Source organism: Falco punctatus (genome assembly GCF_963210335.1).
Source record: "Falco punctatus genome assembly, chromosome: 9".
NCBI classification, from domain to species: domain Eukaryota; kingdom Metazoa; phylum Chordata; class Aves; order Falconiformes; family Falconidae; genus Falco; species Falco punctatus.
The window spans coordinates 45,269,932-45,285,455 of record NC_137589.1 but is presented as its reverse complement, the minus strand read 5'-3'; the positions used below and the strand labels follow the sequence as shown (position 1 = coordinate 45,285,455).

At 46.3% G+C, this 15,524-nt stretch overlaps 1 protein-coding gene across 8 annotated transcripts in view; it reads left to right on the top strand.

Annotated features, from left to right (window-relative positions):
- Positions 1 to 14,815, top strand: part of DDX31 (DEAD-box helicase 31) — a 50,631-nt gene extending 35,816 nt beyond the window's left edge. For 7 of the 8 annotated variants that reach the window (XM_080402993.1, XM_080402991.1, XM_080402996.1 and 4 more), the window contains 2 exons: positions 3,255 to 3,435; positions 14,381 to 14,815. In XM_080402993.1, coding sequence (XP_080259119.1) covers positions 3,255 to 3,435; positions 14,381 to 14,528 — 329 coding nt within the window. In that variant the 3' untranslated portion in view covers positions 14,529 to 14,815. The remainder of the gene's footprint in view (positions 1 to 3,254; positions 3,436 to 14,380) is intronic. The other variant, XR_013930553.1, reaches the window with a different exon arrangement.
- Positions 14,816 to 15,524: the final 709 nt, after the last annotated feature.

Sequence of the window (15,524 nt, the reverse complement as noted above, 5' to 3'; positions counted from 1 at the left end):
AAAATAGATCAGGAAATGCTGAAATGTTGTGCATCCCATTTATCTTGTACAGGAGCACTCCACCTCTTTTTCCTACTCTGCTATCTACATATGCAAATTTTCCACTGCTGAGTGGCTTCCATAAGCCCCCTCTTCCTCCCCTCTGCGCCAGGCATCATGAATAATTAACATGGCAGCTGGCTTTTGCTTTCATGGCAGACAATCAATTGGAAACTGTGCCAGAGATGCATTTGTTTCTCTCTCTTTTTCTCTTTTCCCCCATTTTCTGACCTAGTCAATGTTAATAAGCAGTGTTTCCATTGCAGCCCGCTTTCAAAAGGCGAGTGGCTCCCTGCCCACTCACCCCTTCTGCCTCTCAGTCCCGTGTTTTCCAAACTCAAATCAAACGGTTCAGTGAAGGTGCTGCCCTTCAGACTTGACTGACTGGTCGGTGGTGAGGGTGGGAGGAGGGGTACAGCTGGGCCCCGCTACCTGCAGGACGAGCCTCGTGAAGTGTGGAGCTCCTCTTGGGAAACAGAGGACCCTCACCAAAGGGTTATGTGGTGATGGGTACTCGGGTTTGGAGCTGTGGGGACAGGTAGAGCTTAGGAGATTCCGATCCTTCATGCCGCTGGAGTTACAGAAAGGTGAAAGAAGCAAACCCTGCTTTTCTCCTCTGTGTTTCCCCCTTTTTTAGCCAATAGTTGAGCATTTTGCCTCATCCCTTCCATCATCAGCACCCGTGGGTCGGGAAGGACAGCAGAGTTACAGGAGCCCACTGCTGTGGCACGGTGCTTGAATCCGTGCCGGTTTGGGTGCATCCTTCCTTCCTGTTCCCGCATGCTCTGGGCGCTGGCAGAATGCCTCCACCAGTTTATCCGACCGTGCGGCTGCGGCTGTGCTCTGGGGCCGGCGCTGGGAGCTGGCTGCCAGCTGAGTGCGTGGTGAACAGGTTATGTCACCTGTCTCACTTCCATATCTCGTTACCCTCTTGTCCCCTGTTAAAAACAAACAAACAAAACCTAGCTAACCATCATGTGTAGCGTGCCTTGTTGGGTTTTTTTATTTAACTTCCCACACTTAACATTTCCTATAGAGAAGTGGGAATGCACGGGTGCAAAGGACAAATCTAAACCCACTCTCTTAAATGAGTGCAAGCCTGAATCCCACCCCATGCCTGTACACGTTGCCTTACTCCTGTTGGTGTGGCAAAACCTCCAACAGCTCAGGCAGTTTGCTCCTGTGGCATTAAGATGAGGGACCCTTTATGTGACTTATGGCCTGACCAGCACTGTTACCAGTCTTTTTGAATTGTTTTCATAAAGCGCTATCTCTTTGATCACAAAATTATAAAAGAATTTCAACTTTTTTGAAAAATAAAGCTTTTGATATTTGGCGGCTATAATAAAAGCTGGACAACGTGACTCTGACAACACTGAGAGGTCTCAAAACCCGATATTGAAGATTTTTAAAAGAATCACACCCATTGAAGGTCTTCATTTCAATCTCACGGGTGCTGTAATGAGCGTTAGCAGCTCGGAGCTCCTCAGGGGTAAGGCAGCTGCATGCGCTGGGGTCTCATCCTGCTGGTGCGGCAGGGCTGTTAGTTCAGCTCTGGGTTAGTGCCATGCAGCTCTCCCTGGTTTTGGGGGCCCTGACTCAGACCAGATGGGGCAGTTGTCTGGCAGGGCTTTGGGAAGAGGGGGGCCTTTGGCACTTTGATTCTCTCACTCTGATCTGGGGAGTTAGGAAAGGCTGCTGGCACTGTCTGAAGAATTGTGGGAGGTGAGCTCAGCCTTCATAATAACAGGATCCTTAGTACCAACCATTTCCAATGCTGTGGGATACAGCTCTATAAGCTCCAACGGGACCAAATCTGGAGCAGGAGCAAGTTAGTATTGTTCCTTTTGAAGAGTTACACCTCTCATAGCAGGTGAATTTGGCCAATAACTTTATGAAAAAAAGCAGCAGAATAGGGTTTTTTGAGAGCATTTGAGCTGGTTTATAAGCCCTCGGAAAGATGGCCTTCAGATGAGACACCAAGATGGAGTATTTGGAATTTAGTATTCTCTTTTTGGGAAAACACAGGTCTCTTGATGCTCAGATGCCTCTAAAAGAGTGGCACTGTGAAATTGGGAAGAAGGTGCAAAAAACTCAATCTTTTCTTCTCATCGATTGGGAAAAGGAGTTCGCTTTACTCAGTAAACAGAGCTTTGATGGATTCCCTGGGTCCTTCCAGGAGCTGATCTGCTAAAATGACATTTTTATTACTGTTCATAAACTCCAATCTCCAGCTGCTGCCAAGAGATTAGACATAAGCTGTGGGCAAACTTGCCGGTCCAGTGGCTCAACAGGCAAGGGCAGGAGAGGTTAGAGTTTAGAGCTTGCTGCTGTCAGGGGTCGAGAGGGAGAGGAAGATGCAGGAGGTGGCACAGTGAGGGCTGGGGGGCCACGGGAGGTTTAGCAAGCAGAGGAGCAGCGGGGGATTGAAGGGAAACATTTTCTGAGCCGTAGAGTTTCCTTACTAAAAGTCCCTCTATTCCCCATAGCAGAGAGGACAGCCTGGGTGTAGTTAATGCTCTGGGTATGTGGAGGAGCAGTGGTAGCGTTCATTTTAGTGGATGATCGTCTTTAGAGCAATGAGCCCTGAGGGAAGGGCATTACAGGAATATAAAGATGTGAAGGGAAATTTGCACACAATTCTATTATTTTTCCCTTTTGAGAAGGTGAGCTCTGTTCTCACTGTGATGATAGTCAGGAAATCCATCTGGCTCTTAGATATTTATAAGGGACTAGCTGGTAACTGGTGAAAAATGCATGGACTACTGGGACTGTAATACCAGAGGAGTCTTCTTATGCCATCTCCATGGTTCTCTTTCCCTCTCTTCATCCCTGTATCTCTATTCCCTCTCTCCCCTTATATGCTACCATTTGATGTCAATGACTTTTCTTGTGAGATGTGCTACAGCCATCACCCTTTGTGGCAGAAGGGGCATCCCTGCAAGAGGCAAACCTAATGCAACTTAATGTAGCTTCGTTTCAGTTCCTAATGCTTCTCCACCACCTACCTTCTCCTTTTGGGATTCTACTAATACTATACAACCTTCAAATTTTTAACGTACCAACCTTTTCTACCAGCTGCTGACCAGAAGGTGTCCCAAAGGACAAGACCAATGTCCTTTTAGCTGGAACAGCTGAACCTTTAAGTGTATATATATAAAAATGCAGTAGCAAACAAGAATTCACTTCTTTTTTTTTTTCTTCCCTCTCCACAGCACTGCAGTCTTTCCTTTGTGCCTATACCACCTATCCCAGGAACCTCAAGCACATCTTCCACATCAAATCTCTCCACCTGGGTCACGTGGCCAAGAGCTTTGGCCTGAGAGATGCCCCCCAGAACCTGACTGCTCTTCCTACTGCAGGCTCAAAGAAGAAAACCAAACCAGGACGAAAAAGGTAGGCCAGCTTGATGTTCCTGAGCTGAGGAACACCGTGTTGCAACCTGTGGTGTACCTTGCTCCTCAAGATTGTTATGCTTGCTCCAGGTATCATCAAGTCATAGAGCGGTTTGGGTTGGAAGGGACCTTCAAAGATTGTGTAGCCCGGCTCATGGGCACATCATGTCTGATTGTTCCCAAGAGGCTAAATCATGGTGAACCATTCACTTTAGGTTGCATTGCTCTCTGAGCTGTTGTTTCATTCCCCTTTTTCTAATGGCTTTAGGGAGCCTAAATATTACATTTATTAAAACAACTTAGTTGGGACATTTGAGTGGGAATTCAGTTTAAAAAACCCAAAAAGCAACAAACAAAACCAAACCAAGCAGCTCACTTTGTGGTTTGACTTCTGATAAAGATGCTGTTTTTTGAAGGAAGCTGCTAATTCTGTAGATGTACCTATATAGATCAGCCTACGTGTTGTTGCAGCTTTTCAATTTTCTGAGCACTTGAAAAACACCATCTTCTATGAGTCTTAGGAGCAGAAACAGCCTAATTTTTACTTATTTGTACTTCACTCAAGTGACTGTGAAGGATGAGGAAGGGTACAGGCAGTGTTCCGGAGTGAAGCATGAGGCTCTCCATATATTGGAGTGGTTCTCTTTCTTGCACGGGTCGCTCCAGCAGCAGTCCTGTTGTCATGGCCAAGCATCTTTGTAGTAGAAGCTGCCAGATATTTTCCGTTTGCATCCCCACTTCCAGTTGCATGGTCCTACAGAGGACTGTGATCCCTGGCTCAGAACTGACTGCCGTAGCAACTCTGTCCTCATCCCTGTGTAGGGAAAGGCTCTCACAGATACAGCTGTGCTTATAAGTACTTGCTGTTGGTGTAGGGCATGGGATGATAAAAGCGTCAAGGAAATAGCAGAGAAATTAATATTTCCAGTTCTCAAATTTGAAGTTGACCGTCCTGTGCATTGAGCGAGGCTGTATGAGTGCTGATTTATCTCTCAGGATAGTCTCTTCCTTCCTGGTCTTGACAAATAGCACTGCATCAGGAGCAAAGCATGTGTCTTACTGTCTTTAAAGGCCTTCTGTGGCCTCCTCTGGCCTTTTTTTATCACCTTTTCTACACTAGACAAGCAGTATTTTGTAAGCTTTCTCCTGTAGTTCACCAGCAGTTTCCTGGCTGTCAGATTTGCCACAGGACAAATTGTGTCTATCCTTGCAGAATGGTCAGATGCAGCTTCATAAGACGACATTAGATTAGTACCTGAAGGAAAGGGGAGGACTACAGTGTTTTTGGTTTTTTTTTTTAGTTATTAATTGTATGATTGACTGTAGTTATGTAAGTAGAAGCCCAAATCAAAGCACAGGTCTGTTGGTAGAAATGATCTTTCTACAAACTTGTGCTCTGCTGCCTGTAGATTTAAGTAGTTCTGGCACAAGTATTTCTGCAAAATCATATGAAATCTCCCAAGAAACATTTGTGGCAAACCTAGGGTTACAGTTCTTTCCCCTTTAGTGCACGGACAGGGCTGTTCCTGGGTACTCCTGCCCTGTGTAAGGAATTTGAGACTCCTGATGCTTCTGGAGGAGCAGAGCCCTGAATCTTCTTCTCTGCTTGAAATGGAGCTGAAGGTGCTCAGTACATCCAATCCTTGCTGCTATGAGTTCCTTTCACAGGGTAGGTAATCCTCCCTTTTGAGATTACAAATGTTAAGGGCTCACTGACTTCCCTGGCACAACAGCAGGATATGAACCTCTGGCTTGCCAGTAAAATCACTGCAATAATTCAAAAGAGGAAAATCTTTTTTTCTTTTATCAGTATCAGTTGTGACTCTTTCCATGTAATTGTTGCTGCAAACTTTATTAGCAAACGTTAGCCTTGCGATTAAAGCACTAATCCACATAATTGTTCCTGGGCTGGTGACATCTCTTGCACATGTACATATCAGGGGGGGGGTGGGGGCAGGGAATGCAAGGGGAAGGGATTTTAAAATGAAAAAGTTAGAGACCGCATTGTCCTGCTTTGAGAAGCCACCAGGGACAGGCCACCGATCTGCCTCCTGCTTCAGCTGACCCTCACCAGCAGATGGGCAACAGGATGGGAATGCCCCTGTGAGCAGGGGATTTAACGGAGCTTTATTTCAGGAAGAATAGCCTGATTAGCCGATAAAGAGCATGTAAGATGGTATGGGGTGGGCTTTGATGTCTTGCTGGCCCAGCAGGGTGTCAAGCTATGACTGACAGTAGCGTGTCACAGGATTACTTGGCCTGCAACAATGCCTCTCTCTGTTCCTATGATGTTGCTACTCTGTTAGAGCTACTTTTTCCCTTGTTACGAACCTCTTTTAGACAGCGTTCCTCCTCCCCAAGTCTTCATCCTATTATAGTACAGACAAGCTCAAGATACAGTAGGTAGGTTATGCACAGGATGCGTGGAGTTGGGGGACGTGGAGGTGTTAGAACAAATGGTCTGAGAGTGATTTGAAATCTCATTTGCACGTGGATCATATAATTGCAGCTCAGGGAAAGTGGGCAGATTTTGCACAGGTTTGTCGTGGCTCAAGCTGCAGATTTCAAATCTGTGAGCATCTGGAAAGTTAAGACCCTGCAGAAATAGCCAGAGTTGTGATGTGCAACAATTGTTCTCGCCTGTGAAACTTGCTTCTAATCAGCTTTCTCTGTGTGTGCTTTAAAAAGAAGAAGGAGGGGGGGGGGGGGGGAGAGATATTAGTATTTATAGGATAGCTTAGAGAAAGTGAATATAGATTCAAATTCAGTCTTCACTACCATAAATTCAAGATAGTACTGTTAACTTACAAATAATTTCTTTTGATTTCACACTGACAAAGCAGAAAGCAGAATTTAGCCTGCCATTTAGGAGACAAATGGGGTTTGATTGTAAAATGCAAGGCTTGAAATTACAACAGCGTAGTCACAGAGCAATCTTTTTAATTATATTTCTCACGTGATGCTATGAGTGTTGGTTGTCGTATTACACATTGTCTCCAAACATCCAATACTTGGTTTTAATCAGTCTGCTCACTAAAGCCTCATCTCTCAGCACCTGCCCAGAGAATAAAGAACAGGCAGTCCAGGTTGGAAGTGGGGCAAAAGCAATCATTAAATGTTTCCTTAAGAGGACAAAGAAAACTTTTCATTTCTTTTGAAGTCTCCTTTTGTGCTTAGCACCTCCTTAGAGAGCCTGCTTGGTGAAGGTGAGACAGGAAGACAGAGCAGCCAGGTGTGTGATGGTTCAGTGCTGCGATGTGCAAGCAGCCCCATCCTGAATGCACGTGTAAAACTTTCATGTATTTTTTTAAACCTCTTTGTGCAAACCAACTGGCCCCTTAGCTGTAGTGGTTCTTGCAAAACCTGATCTGAAGATGGAAAAAATAATTGCTCGTGATTTTTTGGGGAAAATTGAAATGCTCTATTTAGGTAAGAGATGAGCACATGAACCAGATACTGCATATTAAGTTACAGTACATCAGCTTAGTAAGTGTCTAGGCTCATGCTTTTGCTGAAGAGTAGATGCAAGGAAGCTGATCTCACTTCCATTGAGGGATTAACTGTCTTTCGGTCACTGCAGAGAGGCAGCACACACAGGAAGGGGCTGACATGCCAGCTAGACATGTCTTTTGACTTTTTCACAATGCAGATGCCGAAGACCCATTGCCGTGCTACCAAGCAATTACTGTGCTACTCAAATATTTTGCATTTTGGATCAGTTGAGGTTTACGGGATTTTGTGGTGACCGATGGTCTGTTTTCTCCTTTTGAACTCTGGAAGACTGGTGTATGATCCCAGAGGGCTTCACTGTAAGGAGGAGTTGCCACTTAATTTGCCTTGTTTATGAATTCAAGCCATTACAAAGCAAGAGGTAAATCTTTAAGTTCAATAGATTCCGTGGAACTCATCGCCACAGGATATCTCTGATGCTACAAGCGCTCAGAAAGATTGAATTTATGTATGAGTATTCATTGGTGCTACATCATGTGCAAAAAGTGACTATAAAAATTAAGGTGAAAATCCCCTCATGCTTCAGAGTTTAAGTCCAACCCTTAACTGAAATGGGATCAAGAAAAGGTGTCCAGGATGCTTGTTTGAGGGCAATGTGAGGCTGCTCCTGTCTGTCTGTAGAGGGCCTCATCCGCTCGCTCTTCCCGGCCGGGCAGCCTGTAGCAGACCCCCACTACGATGTCAGCTGGCCTTGCCCTCCCTTTACTCCTGACCCCTAAGCTCTCTCAGTTGGCTCCTCATCCACCCCCAGGCAGGATGGCTTTAGACTGAAAGAGGACAGATCCAGATTAGATATTAAGAAGAAATTCTTCCCTGTGAGGGTGCTGAGGCGCTGGCACAGGCTGCCCAGAGCAGCTGGGGATGCCCCATCCCTGGAAGAGCTCCAGGCCAGGTTGGACGGGGCTTGGGGCAACCTGGGATAGTGGCAGGTGACCCTGCCCGTGGCAGGGGGGTGGAACTGGGTGATCCTTAAGGACCCTTCCAACCCAACCCTTTTTGTGATTCATATCATTATTACACTGCCAGCGCTCTGAATATGGATATCATCATGCTCTTAAGGTTTTGGCTGTAATATTATGGTGCTAATTTATTCTTCAGCATTTAGTGGTCAGATAGAATTAGACTCCTGGTGGGAAATACACCTTGTAACCCTGTGTATCCTCCCTCACATGGCAACAGCAGCAATCTCCTTTGGGTGAAAGCTAGTAGCCTTTTACCTTCTCTCCTACCTCATATCTTTGATTCCACTTTTGAACGTCTTGGCATTGACAATTTTGGAAAGACTAATGCTTCTATTGACAGGGCTTGTGAATCAAGGCTGCAGCTGGGTCTCCCTGCACAGCAATTGTCTAATTATTAGAAGCAGTTTGCCTGCCAGTTTTTGTGCACCATTTGCAACTCTCCTAATATCGCTTGATTAGTCAAAATGCAAGTTTGGAATTCTGCCGGCAGGGAATTTAACTTGGTTTGGGCAGTTTGCTCTAGAAATCCAGACTGGAGCTCAGGTAAGAGCATGTTTTCATGGACTGAAGTGCAAATGGATCCAAAAACTAGAGTAGGAGATGTGGCTGCTGTGAAAGCAGACATCACCATCAGTCTTCATTAAGGCAGTTCAGGGACACTGATGAGTCCTTCTTACCACATCATGATAACAAAGTCCTGTTATGAAATTAAAGTTTTATAGTTGTAAAATCCATATGATTGTTATCTGCATGCAGATATGCCCTTTATTACTGTCCTCTTCCACCACAGCCACAGCACAGAGGCTTTGCTCCCTCTTTGAGCGAGCCTATATGGCTGGCACAGGGGGCTGGAAAACCTCTGTGCCGTTTGGTACTCCCCAAAAAAATTATCAGCTCACTCTGAAATATATTTTGACCTTTAGGCTGGGAAAGAGCCTGACAGAAGCAAGAATCCTGGGAAGTTCCCAGCCTCCCGGTGGTGCTTTCATCCTTTCTCCATAGGATGAAGACCGGGGGATAGTAGTGAAAGTGAAACCATGGGGTCTTGTCTCTTTCTGCGTAGCTGAAATACAGTTGACTTCAGCAGGGGTAGGATGTGCTTTACTGTTTAGCGTACCATGGTGTGAAGGCTGCTCTGCTCGGACTGTTCTGGAACAGCGCTTGATGTTTGTTCTGACTGGGTAATAATTTTCCTTGATCTTCTCAAGCTAGCGTTTGCATCGGCTGGTAACAGATACCTAGGCCATCTGTTGACTTGTCGAGAGCAGTGTAGGATTGCTGATGAATTTCTTGCCCCCCAGTCCACAAAAAACAACAACGGAAAACCCAAACCGAACAGGGTTGTGTTGGCTGCAGATGGTTCATCCAACACTCTAAGTAGAAAAAGCAGGTGTTGTAGCAGCCTTGGCCCAGAGGTAACCCAGCTCTGTTGCTGGCACAATTTCAAAGAGCTGTTGGAGATGCTGTCAGGCAGATTGATAGCACGATCCGTGTTGAAATGTTTCTGATAAATGAAACAACCTACTCTTGTCTCCTCCAAAGACACACCATGAGTTCTGGGACTATGCATCAGAACTTTATGCCCCTTCTCCCTCAGCTGGAGCAATGTGGGAGCCTTTGGTTGCCGCACGTGCTGTGAGTTGGTTAAAGGTCGCCACACTTGCTGCACTGCATTGCACCAACGTTTTCACACAGCTTAAGACAAAGGAGCAGACAGCAATGCCAACCGCGTAGAAGGAGACACCTATCTCTCTTAAGAACAAGCTTGCTCACCATTCAGGTAAAAAGACTATCAAAGGCATTTTCTGAGCCATCAAATGATACCCAAGAAACCATGCATGTATGTGTACCGCTGCTCTGGCACGTAGGAGGTTTTGGCTTGGAGATCAGCTTGTCATGCCATTCTCTAATGAAGCAGGTGTGTCAATGAAACATACACACTAGAATTTTGGAATGAAAGCCAAAAAATGGTGTCAGATACTTGTTCCTTTTCTTACTGTTGTCACTTGGTCCTTTCACACCTGAATGTTCGACTGTCTCCACGTCCAGGATCATGGTTTGCCCATTGTAACGGATTCAGTCGGATGAGATCAGCTGGTGAAATTTCTTCATTCTTGTGAACTGCTCAGTAGTGCTCGGGACGTGAATGGGATGTTATATAGAAACAAAGAGTTTGTGTACGCTTTTCTTCCTCTTCTGTTTGTGCCTTGTAGCTGTCCACGGGATCTTAGCTATGTTGAACATCCTCAAAGTGTAGTTCAGCATGCTTGTCTTGGGGTTTTTTTGCCATAGTCTAGTCTCTGTTGCGCTACCATCTTGTTGCTAGTGATTGTGGAATTCGGCAGATGGTGTCTTCAGAGCTCACAAAGCCGTCGATGACCCCAGGTGTGTGGAAGTCACAGACTGAGCGTGTTGAAAGGTGTGTTGCGTGTAAGCTGGGTGGGGTTTCTGTGGCCAAGTTGGTATTGTGTGGCAGAGCAGAAGACAGAGCTGGAAACAACCGAGAGGATTTCAGGCAAATCACCTATGCTGCATTCACCTGTTTGGGTTTTGGGTTGTTTGTTGGTTTTTTTTATGATGTGAAAAAAGATTTGCCTAGCATCTTTTCTGGTATTCTTGAGCAAAGCAAAGAGTTGAGAGTCAAGGGGCCAGAAAAGGAGAGCAGTCCAGATTGTTCAGATTTCCTCTGCAGTGGAGGGTTGGGCAGCACCAGCACCCCTGCAGACCATTGCAGCTCCTGAGTGGGATGGGGAAGGGGAGCAGCGTGCTGTGAGTGGCTCTGCAGATGGAGGTAGAAGGAGACTGAGGTAGAGGAAAGAGTAATTTTTTTTTCTCTTTCCTTCACTGGACAGTTGTTTTCTCTCTTGTTTCTTCCAGATGCTCCCATCCTGCCTTTTCATCATTCAGTTATGTATTCAGCAAGATTCACAAGTTTCCCAAGTTTAAAGAGTAAATGACATCATTCCAGTTTTCTGGAGGAGGGCAGAGCTTTTTTTATCTTCAAAAGTTTGTCTCTGGCCTGGTCTTCGGCCTTTCAGGATATAACAAAGTCATCTGGGGACAGTTCCTCTGTTTCCTTATTGTCTCTTTGCTGAGGCTCTTGGTACCAGCTTTTGTGAGGTTGCAGCTTAATTACAGATGTGCGCAGGCAGCTGTAAACCTTGGTCTTTTATTTCTTCCTCTGCCTCCCTGAGGAGGAGAGGAGCTTTCTCAGACAGTGCCAAGCAGTTACTAGGCTCTCTGCCTTCCCTTCCTCGCTGTGCAAAGCACCTCTCTCTCCTCTCGATAATGAGGTGATTAGATAAATCTTGGGGTGATGCGGCTTTTGCCCTGTACCTGGAACATAAAGCCCAAAGCAGTGGTTGGGTCTAGGGTTCAGCCTTGCAAACGATGGGGTGATGTCCCCCCCAGCTAGCAGTTAGAAGGCGGTGCTGCCTCATCTCTGCTCACTCCTCTAGCTGCTTACCAGTTCCCATCTGTCTTTATGGGAGTCCTGATGCCCTGTATCTCGTGTAGAAGAGGAGTAGTCCAGTGGTGCTTCTGCATCCAGTATGTCACCACACCCAACACCCAGCGTGCTGGACAGCAACAGAGAAGTCAAGCAGCGTATGTTCAGGGACAGGTTCTTCCTAACTCACGTGTTGGGGCTGTTTCATTTTCTGAGTTATGACTTCTCTATTCCTGTCGCATTTCCCCCCAGCTAATAAAAGTGGCTGTTTTCCCATCGGTTTGAACATTCCTTTCTCCTTCAAGCCCTGCTGAAATCTTGGCACGTAGCAGATTGGGATGGGTCATAGCAGATTGGGATGGGTCGGTCATTAGTGAAACTTTTTTTCCCCTGCAAGTTCCCCTTAGCTGTGCTGGTTTGTAGTTCCCCACCTAAAGACTGGCTGTTGTGTTTGGAGGGAGGGATTTCCCTGCCCGTTATCAACATGGTGTGTTCTCATTAGGTCTCAATATAATGTGATATCTAGACGTGAGATCACAGAAAGAGATGCTGACAATCCATGTGTTTATCCAGTGATGGGAACATGGGTTCTGTCTGTGTTGCAAAGGCATCTTACTTTTACAGCCTTTCTGTGAAGCTTTTTGCCACAGTATCCAGTATCACCACGCAGCTCTCTTAAATTAACATCCCACCCAGCCTCTGGCAACAAGGAAAATGCGGTCATCCCGGGTTATGAGGTGGAAAAATGGACATGAAGGCCAAAGAGATTAAATGCCTTGCCCAAGGATGCTCAGAGGGCCAGTATCAAGGTCTCGCTCTGCTCTCCTGGGCTTTGTCTCATAACCACAGGGCACCTTTCCTCGCTGATGTTATCTTGACTGCTCTGGCAGAGCCCCAGAGACTTTCACCAGCTGAGCAGAGAGGGAAATTTACAGGTTTATAACAGGAATCAGAATCCAGCCAGGGATTCCAACCTCGTGCACTTTTCCTGGTACGCTGTCGCTGCAGACCGTTGCTGTTGCCTGTGGCTCTTCCATCTCGTGGTTAAACAGGACCTTGACAGCTGCTTTGCTTCTCCCAGTGATCAGTGCAGGTTCCACAGCACAGCTCCATTGATTTTTGTGGCCCTGATAGAGGGAGAAACCTCCCTTTTCCCTGCATCCTGGCTTTTCTCTGTACAGCTGATCACCACAGCAGGGGGTATTGATTTACTAATTGGGCAATGATTTCACCTGATTGATAATAAAGCGTTGGACAACCTCCCTGCTGAGCTGAAACTCAGCCCGGCAGCTACTGGTGGATTACTTGTCCTTTTGCAGCAGATAGTTCCCTGTTGTTAAGTAAACTGATCTGTTGCTTGGTAACCCTCAAATTACTGTAGTAAATGGTTGGAGACACAAGGAAGGTGTCAAATAGAAACTTTATCGGGTGATGGAGGGTGTTGAGCAGAGCATACAGCTGCGCTGCGCAGTTTTTGCAGCAGAGCTGGGTGGGTGGAGGGCACACCTTGACCTGGCACTGTGTGTGCACCCCCCAGCATCCTCTGTGCCGCTGGGGCCGGTGGGTTCAGCAGGGCGGTGGGACAAGGCACATCTGCTGCTGGAGGTGCTGCAGGATGGCATGCCTGACCATGGCTTTGCTTTGTGAGCTGCGCAGTCCCTTCTGAGGCAGTGCTGTCTTTTTGCCTTAGTTTCTGTGGGTTCAAAGAGAGCGGTGGCTGCGCATCTTGTTTCTCTGGTATGCCCAGGCTCTAGCACTTCTGCCAACGCAGAATCTTTTAATTAATGTAAGAATGGAGACTACAGCAAGGTAGTGGAGTCTTTTCGCCTGTGTATTCTAGGCTTTCTTTTTCAGGGAAAAGTCTTTCAGTCATAAACAAAGACCCAGACAGCCAAGAGTTTGTTTCCCTTGCTGCCTTTGTGTCTTTGGCCTAATGAATAGGATGATCTGTTGCTGCAGCCAAAAATCCTTCCTTCTCCTGTGATCCCTAACATGGTTCTGGACACCTGGAGGGAGCTACGAGAGGCAGTGCTGTAAGACATCAACCTTCAGGATTGCTGAGGTCCATGTGTTGTCATAAATGCATGCTGGCGTGGATGTGGGGCTTCTCTTCAATTCCCTCATATTTAGAGGGACAGGTAGATTTCTGTTCACTTCTCTGGAAATTTTTGGGATCTGTTACTGGTCCTTATTATAAAGAGGAGAGCAGGGTGTGCAGCCACCGATAGTTGTGGCTGCCCCGTTGTGCCCAGGGCCATGGGAACATGGCAGGGAACAACAGGTCCTGCACTGAAGAGAGGGCAGCTTAAATAAGCGAGGGTGATAGCAGCAATGAGGATGAGATTTGCCCAAGGTTACAGAGCAGGACAGTGGCAGAACGTGTGGTGGAAAAATGCTGAGTGGGTTTTTATATTTATAGCTGGCAGTTTAGGGCTACAGGGAGATCCATGTTGGAGTTTAGTGGCTGGGCAGAATGCAGCTACCTTTGCAAAAGCTGGTCTCTGGAGAGGGAGGCTGCAAGGTGCATGTGATGTCTGCAGGATGCTGCAAGAAAAGAGTCTGTTGGGTTTAGACTCCTGACATTTTCATTTTTTTGCTTGTTTGTTTGGGGTTTTTCTGTTTTCAAGCTCTGGATTTAAGCTCTGTTTATAAAATGTTTCCATTGTTCGATGTCTTAAGGCTGTTAGAATTTTTTTATTATTATTATAATTTTCAAACTGCTGTGTCACCTAATTCATCAGTCTTCAGCGCACAACCTTCCCTCCTTCTCCCCGCCACCCCTGCAAGAGCATTTGTACAGAACAAAGACTTGCTTTTAAAAACGGCATGATATTTTGCCACCTTTGTGAAAACCTGTCACAACAATATCTAATTTTGCATGAGACAGAATTTCAAATCAAGCCTCAAGAAAAGGAAGCTGTTCTTCTGCTAATGCGCAAATGTCACTTTCCACGGCTGTAAAATAAGTAACCCACCTAGCAGCATTTCAGAGAGAAGGAAATCTAATTCCTCTTCTCTTCCCTCAGGTCTGACCTTCTCAAGAAGACCCATGGAAAACATCGCCTCGCTGAGATCTTGCGATCTGAATATTCCAGTGGGATGGACACTGGTGTATCCAAGGTCAAGAAGAAGAAAAAACAGAGAAAACCTGGCAACCAGCAGATTCCAGCATAAGCCGGGACCTTCCAGTCATTGGCTGCAAAACCTGCTTGAGTGCCTCAGCCGGGGGCCAGGGTGACCTGCCAAATCAACTGACGAGTGTTTCAATTTATCAGGCAAATATGGGAGGGATCTTGGGGATCTTGGCCTCCTCCCCTTCATTCCACAGGTCCAAATGGAATTGAATCCAGGCATGTCCTGTTGCACTGCTGCCATTTAATGTGGCTTCCTGAAGATGCACCACATTTCTAAGGTGTATTTTGCAAGAAAAATAAAAGAGGTTAAATATGTTTTTCAAAGAATTGTGATGTCAGTGTAACATGAAAGTGAGACAGGTGTACTCAGACAGGAGATGCTTGCTTGTTTAACAGACCTGTAGAAACACTCCACAATCTTGTTTGCTTGCTTAGTTTTAAGCAGATAAACAGGAGTGGCGCAGGAGGTGGTCCAGGAACATATTTAAGAGGCAAGGGGAGGCTGCCCTTTCCCCTGTCATGGTACAGGTGGGAACTTCTGCTTCTGTCCCCGGTAACGCAGCCACGTTGCTGCCACCTTCTCTCCTGTCCTTTGCGTGCAGGGGCAAGGTCCATCCCCGGACACCCATCGTTAGTCAGATATTGCCATCTGCAAGGAATCTCTACATTTCAGTGCCAGTGGTAGGATGGTGGAGAACTCTTCAGTGTAATGACACATGGTCCCTTTGGGGCAGAGCTCATGGGCGCAAAACTTCATGTCAAAACTCCCGAGTTTGGGAACAAACGTTGTCACTGTGGGAAGAAGCCAGCGTGGAATCCAGCAAGCTCCAAACTTCTCCTTGCCTGCAGCATGTTGTCACACCTAATTATATAACACAGAGTATGTATGAAATGTCTCACCTCTCTGAACATTAAAGCCTTTGCAGGCTCTTGCTAACACTCGCCAGCAGTAACCCCGGCTTGCGGGGTTCTCTCTGCTTCAGCTGGGCTTTGTTTGAGCACATCCCAAGCTAATGGATTTGGCTTCTTGCTTTTC